Genomic DNA, 17,107 nt, shown 5'->3' on the forward strand with positions numbered 1-17,107 from the left:
GTAACAATTAGCTAAACATGATGAAGGCTAGTGGTGTATGCTGACTATAGGACCCCAATTTGCTTCTGACTTTGTTTTCTGTCATATAAATATATTGTGCATGCCTCCCCTCTCTCTCCTCTATAATCTATGTATGTACATATATTAGCGTTTGTGTAAAGCTGTAGTATGATGAAGTACGGTGTTCATTTATGAAAAAAGTTAAAATATGGAAATAAAAGGGGGCACGGTGGCACAGTCGGTAGTGCTGTCGCCTCACAGCTAGAAGGTCCTGGGTTCGATTCCCGCTGTGGGCGCTAGGGTCGTGCTCATACCCGAGGCGGGGTTGGCGAAAGGGCCTTTCTGTGTGGAGTTTGCATGTTCTCCCTGTGTCCCCTAGGATAGGTACCCTCACAAAAACATACAGTAATCCTGGTCTCTAAACTACGTCCCCCTGGCCAGCCGGGGCACCTGATGGAGGGTAAAGGAACTGGTTGGAATAACGTGTTCCTTCCACGCACTATACATCCGGCCGGGGAAACTCTCCCCTGTCATGTGAACAGAAGCAGCTTGGACTCCTCATGCACAGAAGGATGGTCAGTCCGCTGCCCCCCCAGGTTGGCAGAGGAAGTGTAGCACCCAGGATTACATAGATAATTGACACTGGGTGAAAAGATCGTGGGATAAAAAATTAATATATAAATATATATATATATTTATGGAAATCAGAGGTTTCTGCCCTGCAGCAACGATATGTATACAGTATCTATGTGGTACTGTATAGCATTATCCATGCTGACATGTTTTAGCGTTACTAAGGCGTGACAGGACGAATTCAAACCTCAAGCCTGTACGGTTTTGCGAGGAAATTATGGGGAACACAGGAAGCTAAAATAATCTGTAGGGGGGGGGGGTTCCTCCAAATGATTCCATCCGGATTCCTCATTTGGAAACCAGAATGCATTCCGCTCACTGGTGGGCTGAGGTTCCCATCTCTGCCTGTGGCTACAAACTAGTCACGTCTGGAAGAAAAGACAGCCACACACGTCCCGTGATCTAATTAGCATTATTCTGTCTCTCATTTGGGTTGTACCAAGACATTTCACTGTCTTTTCTCATTTGCACAGAAAGTTCTGAAACTGCTTCCATAATTGTTTTCTAATGACACTAATTAACCAGCAGTGCCACGCAAGGGCCCTTGCTTGCTATACCGTTCGCATTTCAGCGAAATAAGTTTAGTTGTGAGACAGAAAGATGTAATTAAATAAAATGCTGTTCGTGAAAATAGCAGGAGTTTGTATTCTGTCACCGCCAGTGGTGTTAAGGAACATTAGTCATTGATGAATTCTGTTCATTAAAAAGCCGGTGTTTGCATTATTGAGTCGGCCCCTCCTCATCTTCTCCTATATTATATGCTATTCTCCCCTGGGCACCTGTTCACCTTCATACACACTCTTATACACTTTTGCTGACTTTCAGGGACATAGAAAGAGACACACTCTACTCTCTGTCATTGCACACGTGTGTGTGTGTGTGTGTGTGTGTGTGTGTGTGTGTGTGTGTGTGTGTGTGTGTAAGATGATGCCCCTGATGCATCATCAAGCCTAGGTCTATAGCACCCTGAGCGGCAGAGGACATTGAAAAGGAGAAGTGTGTGTGTTTAGATGATACACATGACCGAGCCTACCAGGGAATGGCAGAGGGCAGGTCTAGCAGAAGGTCATGCAGCGCAAAGGAGAACATTGCGTGCATATACTGTAAGTGTTTGTGCACATTAACTATGCACCGCAGGCAGGGGGTGCAGGGGGGCAGTGTGTTGCTGCTGTTGTTGTGGATCATTATCACTCCCCGTGTGTCTAAATCTACCCCCCACCACCACCCAGAGGTGGACAGAGATCATTTCCCCCAGCTGCCTGCCTACGCTCATTAGCCTTTTCAATGGACGCTCGCCTTTCAATGATGCCTTTGATAAGAGTGGAGAGGAGAGAAAGAGAGAGAGAGAGAGAGAGAGAGAGGGAGAGAGGGAGAGAGAGAGAGAGAGGGGGGGGGGGGGGGAAGGACACGGTAATCTCATGCTGCATTGGTCTCAACAAACTTCCGGTGTGACCACCTCGTTTTACGTTTCCAATTTCCCCCGGGCCTTCTTCTCTCGCCTTCCATCTTTTATGACATCCCTGCAGTTATTATGGAGTGCAACCTGGGCTTCATTCATTCAGGTTTTTTTCTTGTTTTGACTTTTTCTTCTTTCTGTCATAATCGTCGCTGTCAGGCTGTAAAATAATGCCTCACTTGATCATACTACAGTGTCGCACAACGACACATTTTGAGTTTGTCGATTGTCGACTTTAGCTATTTTTTATTTTGAATCCTGAAAAGTAACAGCTTTGGACATAGTATAGTCAGATGCCTGAAGAAGGTCATTGACCGAAACGTTGCCTAATAAAAGTGTTCATATTGCAAGTGCAGACGGTGTGCGGGTGTTTGAGCCCTGCCTACGCACTCGTCTCTGAGCCTATCCGGTGTGCATAAGACTTTGTTGCCTGACATACAGTATATGAAATATGTTCTGTTCTCTATACACACGAACACTCACCCGGCCCTATCTGCTTTCTTTGGATTCAACCGGGGGTGAGGTTCGGGATACACACTGTGTGCTCCTCGAGCGGTGATGGATGTCACCTGACAGGGCAACATGTGACTGCGTGCCATTCAGACTCACCGCACGTCAGCCGTATCCAGCGGTGGATTTCCTTGTCCCACTTCCACCAACCCCAGGGAGGGAGGATGGAAAACCATCTTTTATTCTTTTTACAGAATACTCAAGTCGAATTTTCCCTTTGCCGTGGAGTGAGAGAATGAGAAACTCTTCACCGCACTTGCTTTTCCATGTTTTTCTTCTTCTCTTGCCCCCTGTCCCACTCCCCATGTTTCTGCTATCAGGTTGGTTTAGCTATGGAGCTGGAACTCTGGGAGCGCTGGAAGAGCAACAGAGGTGCTTTTGTCTCCTGTGAAAGGGAATGCTTTCATACTTTCAGATGGAAGACTCTTGATCTCCTCTTTCTCTCTCTCTCTCTCTCTCTCTCTCTCTCTCTCTCTCTCTCTCCCCGAGGTAGAAGAAGAGGTGGAATGAGAGAGAGAGAGAGAGAGAGAGAGAGAGATACTCTCTCTCTCTCTCGGACTATCTCACAGAATTGATATGCATTCTGGACATGGTTGTGGCTGAAAACACAAGCTTGCCCCCTGGCTTACATCTGGCCAGCACCTCAAAGAGAGAGGGCAAAGATGATAATTGTGACTGACGAGGAGAGGAGAGGAGAGGAATGGCTTCATCGAGAAATAGGTCAGGACACAGCAAGCCGTAAAGCCAACGATTGGTCTTGTAGCGGGAAGAATTAACCTCTGATTCGTACTGGAAGAACACTCTTTTCAATTGGTCTCTGGTATCTTCACACCATCCTTTAGTGCTACTGTAAAATTAGGACCTTTGGGAGAACGCCACACGGGGTGAAGCTGACACTGAAAGTCAAATGAGCAGAGATTAAAAAAACTAAATAAAATAATAAAAAAGACATGCAACCAATGAAGCATAGCAGGACATACGGATGAAGTGTCTACAAGTTTCATCAAGCCCTTTATGTTTCATTGCTTCTTGTTGATTCAGCCAGGTTATGTTTCACAATTTTGTGAAACATAATTTATTAACACTTTAAGGCAGTCCTTCGTATTGAAACAGTGTCAGGATTAAGATTAACGCAGCTTTATTAGCAGCAGTTTCCTCTGCTTCTCTAGCCCCTGATGAGTTTAGAGCTCACCTGAGCCACAAGCTTGTAGATCTACTTTTGGCATGCGACACAGCCGTATGGCAGAGTAAAAATCAGGCTTTGGCCTCTCTGAACTCCTGCCTGTATGAGGGTACAGAGAGTAAGACGCAAGTTGGCCTGCATGTATGCATGCAAGTCTACAGCCTAACCACAGAATGTAAAAGAATTGTTACTTACGTATTTTGATCAACGTTTTCCTGTTGGTACCAATGGCAAATTGTGGGCAAAATCTTATACAACTAGAAAACTAAATATTCAATGTTTTGGGTCTGAGAGGCTAAGTCTAAAATGCCAAATGAATAAAGAGTTGGGGGATGATGAAGTTTCGGGAGGTTGGATTTTGTTGTCGTTCCCCTTCCTTAGGCCATTGTTAAGCGTGTGCATCAGGGCAGCAGGTGCTGCTGAGCCCCCTCTCCTCTCCAGTGCCTCGTCACTGTTGGCTCAGCATTATTGTAATGAGGCACAGCTGGCTCCTCAACCTAGCTCCACCAAGTCTCTAAGCCAACTCTGCTGTGAGTGTGCGTGCGTGCGTGCGTGTCAGGCATGTGTATGAGAGAGAGAGTCACAGATGTGAATATCTCTCTCTCTCTATAGCAAGAAGCCAGTGTTGCCATGTCCGCTTATTATAAGCGACTTTGGCCTTGTTTTTCTGTAAAGTTGCTTGTAAATAATAATATTATTGGTAATTGCTGCGGTTGTTGTTTACTTGGACCTGCTTCCATGTTGTTTATCCCAGCTGACTCCTCAACCTAGCTCCACCAAGTCTGTAAGCCAACTCTGCTGTGAGTGTGCGTGCGTGCATGCGTGCGTCTTACGTGCTTATGTGCATGTGTGTGCATTATTATTGGAATTTGAGAAATAGACGTGAGAACCATTGTCATGATACACACACGCAGGCACACACACACACACACACACACACACACACACACACACACACACACACACACACACACACACACACACACACACACACACACACACACACACACACACACACACACACACACACACATATATACACACACACACATACACACACACACACACACACACACACACACACACACACACACACATAGACTAATCGAATCATTGACCACCCCAGAGTGACCACCCTGTGTGCAGGTGGTGCCATCTTGGGAGGTTTTCAGCTATGTTTTTCAATGGTGTGCGGTCACATTCTCTTTCTATATAATATTTTTGGTTAATTGCCCAGCTAGCCCTATAGTTAGTAGTCTCTGCCAACTTCTTCTCTCCCATGACTCTCCTACACAATACCTACGGTCTGTCTGTTAAATACAAATAGCTCAACAGCCAGCTGTCAGTTTAGAAAATGAATAAATCAAATAAACCAAGTCTTGTTTATACAAGTTTGTTCTCTGCGTCTATGAGCTGGTCAGGCAGAAAGCTCTTCACCTCCATATTTTAAACTTTTTGGGGGATTTGTTTCCCCATAAATTAAAATCCTATAGATCATTATAGTGTCACACAAAAGTATCAAAAGTAGCAGATGTAGAAGCTCCACAGCAACACTATGACGAGCCATATCTTGGATTAGATTGACAGATAGATGGATGGATGGATAGGTGGATGGATGCCTGATGGCTTTTAACCCCAGATTTCTCTGTGTACCGTCGATTGACAGAGCATGGGCCATTAATATTTTAATTATATGCAAATATATTTAGATCATATTTCTACAGTATGTTTTTCAGAAAGATTGCATGTATGAATACATATGAATTCAAGTCCCATGTGGTACCTGTGTGTGTGTGCATGTGTGCGTGCATTCATTTGCGAGTGTGTGCTCTGATCATTAATGAGGAGCCAGTGTTTTCGCATTATCGCGGTGGTCCCTCCTCATCTTCTACTCTTCTCCCTATACCTCACACACACTCTTATATATCTATATATATAATTTTCTTAATTATGACTGTGTGTGTGTGTGTGTGTGTGTGTGTGTGTGTGTGTGTGTGTGTGTGTGTGTGTGTGTGCGCGCGGAGCAGCCGTGGAGCGCATGGTGTGTGATCCACTGTGCTCAGACGCAGGGTGTTGGGGTCCCGGACCAGAGCAGTGTCTCTCCTGCCGATACTTCAGCCGCGGACGCATCTGTGTAGACACCTGCAACCTGTATGAAGGGTGAGTCGCACGCACGCACGTCCTTTTAGGACGGCATTGAAAATATCTGAAAATAGCAATGCAAAAAAAATATATACAGAAAATGGCAGATCTACAAGCTCACTATGAGTCACAGCGAGACACGTTGTCAGCTTGTAGATAGGCCTTTTTTCCGTAAGGGGAAAACTCTAACCCTGACCCCCTAAATCTAACCTCTAAATTAAATTGTCTAATATCTAAGCACAACGGTTTTCTAATAATAAACCTAACTCTAAAAAATGTTTTAATGATAAATCTTTCTTGTGAGGACCACAAGAATATGTTTCTCAAATTCTACTACTATACTTGTGTGTTACTCATAGGAACACACACACACACACACACAGTCTGCCTCTGCTGGCGTGTTGGATGGACAGGCAGATGGTGGGATAAATTACAAGCTGTCATATTGTAAAATATAACACAAAGCTGTGCTGGGACAGCTGCTTTAATAGCTAGACAGATAGAATAGATTCATAATAATCTGTATGGTAACGGAACAACATTTAAATGAGCTTGTAAAACTTTGAAAATACCAGTGATATTCCTTACTTTCTTGTTGATAATGTTGGTGATACTATTACAGTGGAAGTGCAAGGCAGCTTTATTTGTAGAACAACATGTCTCTCTCTCTCTCTCCCTCTCTCTCTCTCTCTCTCTCTCTCTCTATACAAGCATCTAAGAAGAACAAGCATCATACATGGGTCATACAGTACATGCATGCATACACATTGCCAGGTTGTCCTTATGTAATATTCTGGGATAGATACACTGTAGGCAGCAGATTAACATTCACAGCGTTCATTTACCTATTGGAGCTCTGAGTGTAACCAAATGCACCCAAACAAGAAGTATCCAAAAATGTAAAAGAGAACTCAAATAAGGAAGTAAATGGAAGTGTTGATTTTGTCGACTAAAAGTATGATGAGAACCTTTTTTCACTGACAAAAACTGCGCAGCGCTTCAGAGACTGTTTGAGGGATACTACGAGCCCTTGAGGACGCAAAGGCCAAACAGGCGGATGGACGGACGCCATTTTGAGAGGGCAGGGGGGCTAGGCGTGTCACTGCGTGTCACAGTCACTTGCTTGCGCACGGGGCCACGCCCTGCCTACCTGTCCACCTGCACTCCCTGCACAGCAACACCGACATGCACACTACTTCCTGCGTCTCAATTCAGAGGGTGCACCCTTCACAGTGTGTGGTGCCTATGTAGGGTGGGTTGGGCGATAATACCCTCCGGAGGGCGCGTATAGGGTGCATCGTGTGGGAACTCGGGTTATCCAGCGGAGGGCTTGAAGTGCCCATCGGGTGCATTCTTCAAAACGGGGGAAAATAGGCTGCACTGGAAGGGTGGATTTGAAGGGGTCTACGAAATGGACAGCCCTGGCGCTCCCTTGTGAGGTCCTTGTGTGGCAGAGTGGCTCAGAGCCTGGTTTAGAGGGGCGGGTGGCCCAGCCTGTGTGCTGTCTGGTCTAGAGTGGCAGGTGGCCCAGCCTGTGTGCTGTCTGGTCTAGAGGGGCAGGTGGCCCAGCCTGTGTGCTGTCTGGTCTAGAGGGGCAGGTGGCCCAGCCTGTGTGCTGTCTGGTCTAGAGGGGCGGGTGGCCCAGCCTGTGTGCTGTCTGGTCTAGAGGGGCGGGTGGCCCAGCCTGTGTGCTGTCTGGTCTAGAGGGGCGGGTGGCGGTCGAAAACAGGCGGTGGATCCTATTGGTTCAACGGTCTGAGCTACGTAGATCTGCTACTTTTGCTACTTTTGAATTTGCATCCCGAAAGTAACAGTTTCCAGTGTTGATTTATGGGTGATGACTTTGTGGTCAAATTGTGTCAGAGTGAAAACCTGATCTGCTGATCTATGTAGATCTATGTAGATCTATGTAGATCTATGGAGATCACTTGTACACAATTCTTGATCTCTGGACACCCAGGATATAATAAGTATTTGCAAAAAGAAGGTAATTTACTTTGACTTTTCAAATACTTTATTAACTTTCAGGGGGACTGTCTGGCAAGATAAATAAAAGTGGACCATTGAGGTATCTCTATTTTTATAAAGCCACAGCAAATGAATTGTTAGCCCAGGTCTGCCTGCCCTTTTCTGTCCTTAAAGGGTTTGTTGTCTGTGTGGCACGTTCCCAAAAATAAAGTATGCAATGCATCAGCCAGCGCCTGCTTTGCATAATACTGTTAAAAACACCCACAAAAAAACAATGCTAATGATAATCTGAATGGCCTAGCGTCCAGGGAGAGAGCATGCATGTTTATCATACTATAATAATAAATAATAACCAACCTTCTCACCCGATAGGGCGAGAGAGAGAGAGAGAGAGAGAGGCAGGAAAAAAATGAGCAAGACAAGAGAGACAGACAGTCACGTTGAAAAAGCCAGAAAGAAACTGAAGATAGTCAAGTAAGAAGGGCCTGCCATGGGATCTCTAGAGTCCCCCATATAAGCCCCGCATTCAGCCGGACAAAGCCTCTCCTCCCCTGCTACCCCGGCAGGCTTTTATACTAGCCAGATAAAGCATAATTAATCCTAATTAGATTTTAGTGCCCCCGCAGGGAAGTGACGACACTATGGTCTCGCTGTCAGGTGGAAACCTCATATGTCTAAAACGGTTACTTTTCAGGATTCAAATTCAAAAGCATTGAAAGTAGCAGATCCACAAGCTCGAAGCGCGATGCTTCGCGCCGCGGTTCGAGCTTGTGGATCTGCTACATTTGATGCCTTTGTGTGACGCTGTGTTAACTTACGAAAAAACGAACTACTTAAAATATGGAGATAAGAGGTTTCTCCCCGACACAGATGATATGCTTTTCTATTAGGCGGAGAGAGAGAACCGGACATACTTGTCATTCCTGAACTGTCCTGAAAGGCCTTGATCTCTCTCCCCCCCCACCGTGACAAAGGCAAAGTGCCAACCTCAGCCAGGGCATGTTGAATGACTTTCCAGGGCCGCACCGCTGGTGGTGGTGAATTATTATGAGTCTATTGCAGGGAAGGGGACAACAGAGCACTGGAGTTAATTGATTTCTGAAAAGCATTGGGAACCGCTCCCAGTTCTACACTGAGCTTTATTTTAGGGTCGAGCCACCCGTAGTGACAATATCAATATTACAACTAAAGGTAATTCGCTGTAAAGCTCGCAGGGGTAATGGGAGGAAATGGAGAGTGTGCGTACGTGTGTGCGTGCGTGCGTCTATATTCGGGAGTTTGTACTACACTATAGTATGCCTGCAAGGCACAGCTTAACCACATGAACACTAGCGTCCCTATTCTGTCATGAAAAAATCTGCCAAAAATAGCAGATCAACAAGCTCACAGACAAAAATGACCCGTATAAAGGCCCTGTCACAATGAAAGCCCTCCTCTTTGCCACTCGTCTATATTGCCCACTCGACGCCTCCAGTGTGGCTATACAGCCATTGTAAACAATGCCTGAGTGTCATGTTCAGCACAGGCTCATACCAGTGAATTGGACACAAATCTATCCACCAACACAACACTCTATATATATATTCTCTCTCTCTCTCTCTCTCTCGCACGCCTTTAAACTGCTCACCAGTTTCTGGTTTAATCGATTGAGAAAACACAGGTGGAGACTGTTGGTGAGAGTGGAAAAACTAAACGGAAGACTGCAAAATGTGTGCAGGTCGGGGTTAAGTGGGCTGTTGGGATCCTTTCCGAAAAGACACCGACTTGCCGAGGATGTGAGAGAGAGAAGGCAATGTCTGACTGCAGATTTTTGTGCAGTTCGAGAGTGTCTGTCTGGTGGAAATTATATTATTATATTATGTCCAAAACTGTTACTTTTCAGGATTCAAATTAAAAGCATCAAAAGTAGCAGATCTACAAGCTCAGACCATCAAGCTTGTGGATGTGCTACTTCTGATGCTTTTGTGTGACACCGTAGTATGATCAAGCAGGGCGTTAATTTAAATATTGAGAGAAGAGGTTTCTGCCCGATCGACAGCATCCTTGTGGAGTTGGATGTACATGTATAGACTCCATGGAACCATCTGTATCAGTATATCTCACAATATCTCTCATTATTATTGTTTTGCTCTCTTTCTCGCTCTCTCTCTCTCTCTCTCTCTCCACTGTATCTCTTCCCATCCATCTCAACCGCCCTCCATCCCTCTGCCTCTCTCCCTGTCGGACTCAATCATCCTCTCTCTCATTGTCACTTTATCTCTCTCCATAACTCTTTTTTTTTTGCTCGCTCCACCTCTGTCATCCCCCCCACCCTCTCTTCCTTCTGCTCTCTTACTGTTTCTCCCTCTTTCTGTCTTCATCCTCATACCATCCTCTCTCTCTCTCTCTCTCCCTCAGGGACATCAGGGAGTATGCCAACGTCTCTGTATGTGTGGAGTGCGACGGCCAGTGTGACCGAGCTGACGATGACTCTTTGACCTGCCATGGCCCTGTAAGTTTCCTCCAGAGAGAGAGAGAGAGCTTCAGATATTCAGGACACGTGGCATATAGTTAAGAGAGCCATGAGACCTCCTGCTCTTACACACACACACACACACACACACACTGTTGGAATACTTTTTGTGAGTTTCAAGGAGCTCCTTTTTTCGTCTCTACATTTAAATTGAATTGAGCCGTGGAAGGGGCAAAGTGGTGTTTTGAGTTTCTCATAATGAGTTTAAGTAGTCTGAAAACTCACCTCTTCAGACTCCATCTTGGCCTGTAGCACTTGCACTAGCCTTGACGACCTTACGCAAAGGCTAGAGTTATGTAATTTAGATTCATAATGTAGCATTGTATTAGATTTATAATTTAGTATTTTATGTAGACATAGCCCTTATATAATGTATCCTCATAGCTTCACTATACAGATAATCTACTGTTAGACAGATATTAGGTTCTTAGCTTAATTCCTTATCATTCTTTTTTTTTGTCAAATATGTTTTTATTGAACAGATTATACATTATTACAAACATGATATGAAATACTTTTTTTATGAAACAAAATGAAAGAAAAAATAAACAAGACAAAAAAGAGAAAGAAATCCCTTGACCCTCCCACCCATACTGCTCAGTGACACTGCATACTATATAATAAGATGATAGAAAGCTCATGGAAAACATCTGAAAAGAAAATGGCGTACAGTCAACCATATCAATGGTATCCTTTCTATTAATTGTTTCTACTCAGGTAATGGACAAGGGGCAGCCAAACCTTATCAAACTGTCTCATTCCTTATAATTCTTGATGACTATTTACATGTATTGATGTATTACCTTGTGTTGTTCTTACTTATTACTTGCGCAAGCAGAGTGCGCAAGTAATCATTTCGCTTGGTCTCTTCAAAGTGAAGCCAAGTTTTTTTCAACCGTAAGTCTGTGCCTGGTTTGCTGGGACCAGTTACAACATTACGTCATCGCTGAGAACTGGGACCAGAGTACATGGTGTGTATACGTATGTAACTGGTCCCAGTTCTCAGCGATGACGTAATGTTGTAACTGGTCCCAGCAAACCAGGCACAGACTTACAGTTGAAAAAAACTTGGCTTCACTTTTTGGAACCAAGTAACCACAGTATACTGCTAATCAAATTACAACTACATACTCTGTATGTAGTTGTAATGTGATTTGTAATTTGTAAATCTGTGCCTGGTCTGCTGGGACCAGACTACACAGATGACCATATCTCTTACGTCATCACTGAGAGCTAGTCATACATATACACACACCATGTACTCTGGTCCCAGTTCTCAACGATGACGTAATGTTGTAACTGGTCCCAGCAAACCAGGCACAGACTTACGGTTGAAAAAAACTTGTCTTCACTTTTTGGAACCAAGTAACCACAGTATACTGCTAATCAAATTACAACTACATACTCTGTATGTAGTTGTAATGTGATTTGTAATTTGTAAATCTGTGCCTGGTCTGCTGGGACCAGACTACACAGATGACCATATCTCTTACGTCATCACTGAGAGCTAGTCATACATATACACACCGTGTACTCTGGTCCCAGCTCTCAACGATGACGTAATGTGGTATCTGGTGGGACCAGATTACACAGATGACCATTTCTCTTACGTCATCACTGAGATACAAATCCAACTACAGATTTCGGAAGTATTTTAGATCATGTATATTTCAACAAATTTGAAAGTATTATTACAGAAATTGAAGTTAGAGACACATATTACTCTGATCATGATTTTGTATTAATATCACTATAGTACAAAATGAAATACATTTAAAACAATTGACAATTTACAATAAGTAATAAAATAATTATACTGTATAATATATTTTAATTCACCTTTTTTTTTCATCACATATCAATGATTCATTTTTCTGTAAAAAAGTAGTTAGGTAGCAAATAGTTACACGTAATGATTATACATTTCAAACGTTCCTTCACAGAGATACTGAGATGTGATAGTTTCCAGCGGTCGAAAGTACTTGCGCGCTCTGCTTGCGCACTAGTTGGCCATTTATGGCCTACTAGTGTGCAACAAGCAAGTATGCACTCGGCAGAGTGCAGTTCTAGTTGTATTATTATATTTGTAAGAGCGTCTGATAAATGCCTAAATTGTAATTGTAAGTATAGTATATCGTTGCTGTCAGACACAAACCTCTTATCTCTATATTCTAACTTTTTGTGTTTTTCTCGTAAATGAACGCCCTACTTGATCATACCACAGCGTCACACTAAAGTATCAAAGGTAGCAGATCCACATAGAGCTTGCAGATCTGCTACTTTTGCTGTTTTTGAATTTCAATCCTGATGAACAGTTTTGGACATATGAGGTTTCCGCTCGTCAGAGACGATATGTGGGACTGAAATAGGACTGAAACATGTGAGAATTGAATAACATTTACATAGTGAAGCTTTACGGTCTAAAACAGTATTGGGTGTTCAGAGAAAATAGTTGTATACTCCCACTGGGTGAGGGTTAATCTTTGATGTTAACACAAGCATGATACTATAGCACCTTCGGTAATTAAGTGGATTTCCACGGTCAAAGGTGTGTGTGTGTGTGTGTGTGTGTGTGTGTGTGTGTGTGTGTGTGTGTGTGTGTGTGTGTGTGTGTGTGTGTGTGTGTGTGTGTGTGTGTGTGTGTGTGTGTGTGTGTGTGTGTGTGTGTGTGTGTGTGTGTGTGTGTGTGTGTGTGTGTGTGTGTGTGTGTGTGTGTGTGTGTGTGTGTGTGTGCGTGTACTGTAGTAGGAGCCAAAGTCGTACGATTTGTCTCACACGTTACCGCAGTGAAATTTGTTCTCCTCATTTGACGCGGGGAGCTGCAGCCAATAAGGAGCGCTGAGCTGCAGCCGTGCCATGCTCGGGAATCATTTGACCCCCCAATCCAACCCATTGATGCTGAGTGCCAAGCAGGGAGGCATTGGGTCCCATTTTTACAGTCTTTGGTATGCCAAAGGGCTAAGTAAGCACACCCAGGAAATGATAGAGCTGCATGCTTGGTCAGTTGTATTTTGGAATACAAGGCACCAAAGCAGACCCAAGTGAATGGGCGACCTTCAGTCCCACAGACTGTCTGAGAACACTCCAACCGCCACACGAGGCCAGGCCAGCCACCCTGCACTGGTCTCCTCTAATCATATCCAGTGTTCTGATAGAGACAGGATGCTTTGGGATATACAAGCCAGAGGGCATCTGAGCTGCCATGTGCAATGGTGTGAGAAGTACTCAGAATTTATTTTCTATTACTTGAGTAAAAAATACCAATACCAGAATATAGAAAAATACCAATACCACAATGTAGAAAAGGGAAATGTGTTAAAAACAACTGAAATACAGTACTTTTTTCCATGTTTTACTTGAGTAAAAGTGACATACTTAAGACATAATTTGGTGTTATGTGCCACATAGCCACATCTCTCTCTTTCTCTCTCACACACACTCGCTCTCTCTCACGCTCTCTCTCACGCATGTAAAAGCTGTCTGTGCACGCACGCACGCACGGAATTGCAATTCCTTACATACTGTATGTATTATTTTCTGTGAGATAAGGCTGGTTAAACAGAAGTGATATTGATGAATTCCAAATGTTATAAAAGTATTCTGCGACAGCCCTGGACTTGCGTCACAGCACCCCAGGGTGCCACTGAGAAACACTGCCATTAGATGAGGCAGTGATTCAAAGAACAAACCATGGATGATAAACTAGCCAGGCGGTCTTTGAAGGAACAACCCCCATCCATGTCCTCTGAAGTGTCCAAACCAGAAGCACAACAATCCTATTACAGTGCACACTTTCATATTATTATTTATTATTTTAATAAGCCCATCCGTCAGTTGTTGGTGATGTTAAAGGTCATATCCGGCATTCTATTCACACACGTTGGTGGAAATTGGAAATTAATGAGCATTCTAATAAGGCACGTAATCAGCATGTGCAGGTGTTTTCATCAGATAATGTAAAAGGTGTGGGATTCTATTACATGCCTTTGTGTTCCCTAAATTGTTCAGTTAATTAAAAAAGAGAGTTACATCATCTCTCATTTGAAATTTCTAAACATTCCTGGCCAGTCGTACTTCGTCATTGAGCTGCTGTTAAAGCAAAGTATATCTTTGCTGCCGGGCAGAAACCTCCATATTTTAACTGAATGAATGCCCTATACTTGACATATAGTCACGCAGAAGCATCAAAAGTAGCATATCCACTGTCTTTTGAAATTTAGACAGTATTGGACATATGAGCTTCCCACTCGACAGCGACGATATCGTATGTTAAATTACATTTAGAATCATGAATCTTACACGCACACAACCATGGATAGCCATACATGGAGAAGACTGGATCATCACCTAGATCTGCATACAGTATATGGAGCCGGCCAGCAACTCTACATCTGACCTCAAACCTCAAACCCTTAGATCTCCATATATGGAGCTGACCTGTTCTGACATTCCATATGTTGATCCTACCCCACCCGTCCTTCCTCTTCGATGTCTCTCTTTTGACTGATACCTGTCCATTCAAACTCTAGACGGGCCCGTCCCAAAGTTAGTGCAGCTGCACCCGGCAGTTGGCAAAAACGGAGTTCTCAGCAAGCCCGAAAATTAAGGCCCGGCCCTGTATTGGCCTCCATCACACCCTGTACACTCAAGACACTGCCCCCGCTGCCACCCTTAGATCTCCATATATGGAGCTGACCTGTTCGAACTTCCATACTGTATGTTGATCTGACCTCCATAAAACCCTGTACACTCAAGACACGCTCCATATATGGGCAGTACAGAATTCATTCCATATGTTGATCTGACCCCCCATGCCAAAGTGCCAGCGTGCGCCCAGCAGTCTGGTCACCCAGGCGGATGCGTGCATGCCCTCAGGGCATCTTACTGGTAATATAATTATAATACTGTATATAATTCTAAATAAAATATGTTGTTCATGTTGTGCAGTAGTAATATAGAAAAGTGTGATGCATTGTAGAATTGAACTAAATGGTTACCTGGTGAATCGTAATCAAATTGAATCGTGAGGGCAGTGCCAATGCACACCTCTACTGCTGGTGTGGCATTGTAACTGTCACAATGTGTTGGTGGCATAATAGTAGAAGAAATGCATCCTCATGTTTGTGCTGAATCTGGGGGGAATGAGATCAGTAGTGTGTGTATAAGGCAATTGTCTCGGGCCAACCGATGTATAGAGTCAGAGAGTGATACAATTTGATTACCACAATCATGTTATAGTGACAGAGCCCCATAGCAATTATGTTACACCTTGATTGATTGGGGGGAAAAAAATTATGCACAGCCAAAAGACTGTCAGTTGGACTAACATGAGAGGACATGAAAGTTGTTTCTTCTTTTCATAGATTAAGGAGCGATCGTTCATGTCAGGTTATTTCTTTTATCGTCTCCGTCAGGTGGAAACCTAATATGTCAAAAAAGGCTTTTGTTTAACATATTTGGTTCACCAAGGATTACGTTCTTGGCTTCCACAACTTGAGTTCTGCTGTCTACGGATGTATTTAGCGGACAAACATAATATGCGGTGCAGGCCATTTAGACTGAGTACATCCAAAATAAATCAAGATTTATTTATTTTTAAACCGAAGTGCCCATTCAACTTCGAAATACAAGGTATAGTAGTGTAATTTACTTTAAGCCAACCAGCCATGAAATAGTTTGTATTGACCAAACTGCAGTTGTTACACAAAATGTTAGTGGATTTGTACTATGCCGTGTTGTAAGTTGTAACTATAGACAGTGCAGTCGGTTAGGCCACATTCTGACTTCATCACGTCCCTGATTACGGTTCCCAAACTCGTGAGTTATAGTGCCACAAGCCGTTAATTCATTCAGTAAATGGTAATTAGGTTCACAGTCAGGGTTTGTAAAACTTAGTATATTACAAGATACAATAGGCAGATTAGGCACAGAGAACAGCATGAGCATGCTTTTGAGACAGCCTGCTGTGTCAGTTGAGAGGATGAACATGTATTACCTCTTCTCTGTCGCACTCAGTTCCCATGGTGGTTGATTCACAAGCAATGTGGCACGCACGCGCACACACGCACACACGTGCACGATCACTGTAAATCACAGTAATGGTGCCGACCTGCTGGGTCAAAGTGACAGTGACATGACATTGATCTGACCGTAACAGCGCTGGGAAAGCTGTCAAAGAAACACCGTTTCAATCTTGCTCACAGTGAAGAAGACAGTGAGCCTATATTTTATTTCTCCTGGCGTTTTCCCTGATCCGTCGTCTTTTTCACACCAAGAGACAGACACCATCATCTTATACGTCTGACAGTGGAATTGACAGGTTTGAGGGTTGGATTTCACCCTCTGTGGTCATTAATTTTGTCATGGCTGCAGGTGAGGGATGTGTTTTATCCCTGCTTCTGGTCAAACTGAATTAAATTCGTCGTCTCTGTCAGGTGGAAAGTATGTCGGGATTAAAATTCAGAAGTAGCAAAAGTAGCAGATCTACAAGCTCAAAATGCAGTGCAAAGCGTTTTTGATGCTGTATGTGGCGCTTTTGTGTGACGCTGTATACTAGAGCTTCTCAAATTCGAGGGCGCCGTGACACAAGTCCAGGGGTGCCGTAGAATACTCTGAATATTCAGAATACTCAGAATACAGATATTTGGAATTTATCAATATCACTTCAGTTTGACCACAATCTATGCTACACCACCAAAAATAG

At 43.7% G+C, this 17,107-nt stretch overlaps 1 protein-coding gene across 1 annotated transcript in view; it reads left to right on the forward strand.

Annotated features, from left to right (window-relative positions):
* erbb4b (erb-b2 receptor tyrosine kinase 4b) overlaps positions 1-17,107 on the forward strand; it is a 393,044-nt gene that overhangs the window by 304,550 nt on the left and 71,387 nt on the right. The window contains exons 13-14 of the mRNA XM_080786645.1: positions 5,810-5,942; positions 10,290-10,383. Coding sequence (XP_080642771.1) covers positions 5,810-5,942; positions 10,290-10,383 — 227 coding nt within the window. The remainder of the gene's footprint in view (positions 1-5,809; positions 5,943-10,289; positions 10,384-17,107) is intronic.

This window comes from Protomyctophum bolini (assembly GCF_963924005.1).
Source record: "Protomyctophum bolini genome assembly, chromosome: 16".
Taxonomy (NCBI): Eukaryota; Metazoa; Chordata; class Actinopteri; order Myctophiformes; family Myctophidae; genus Protomyctophum; species Protomyctophum bolini.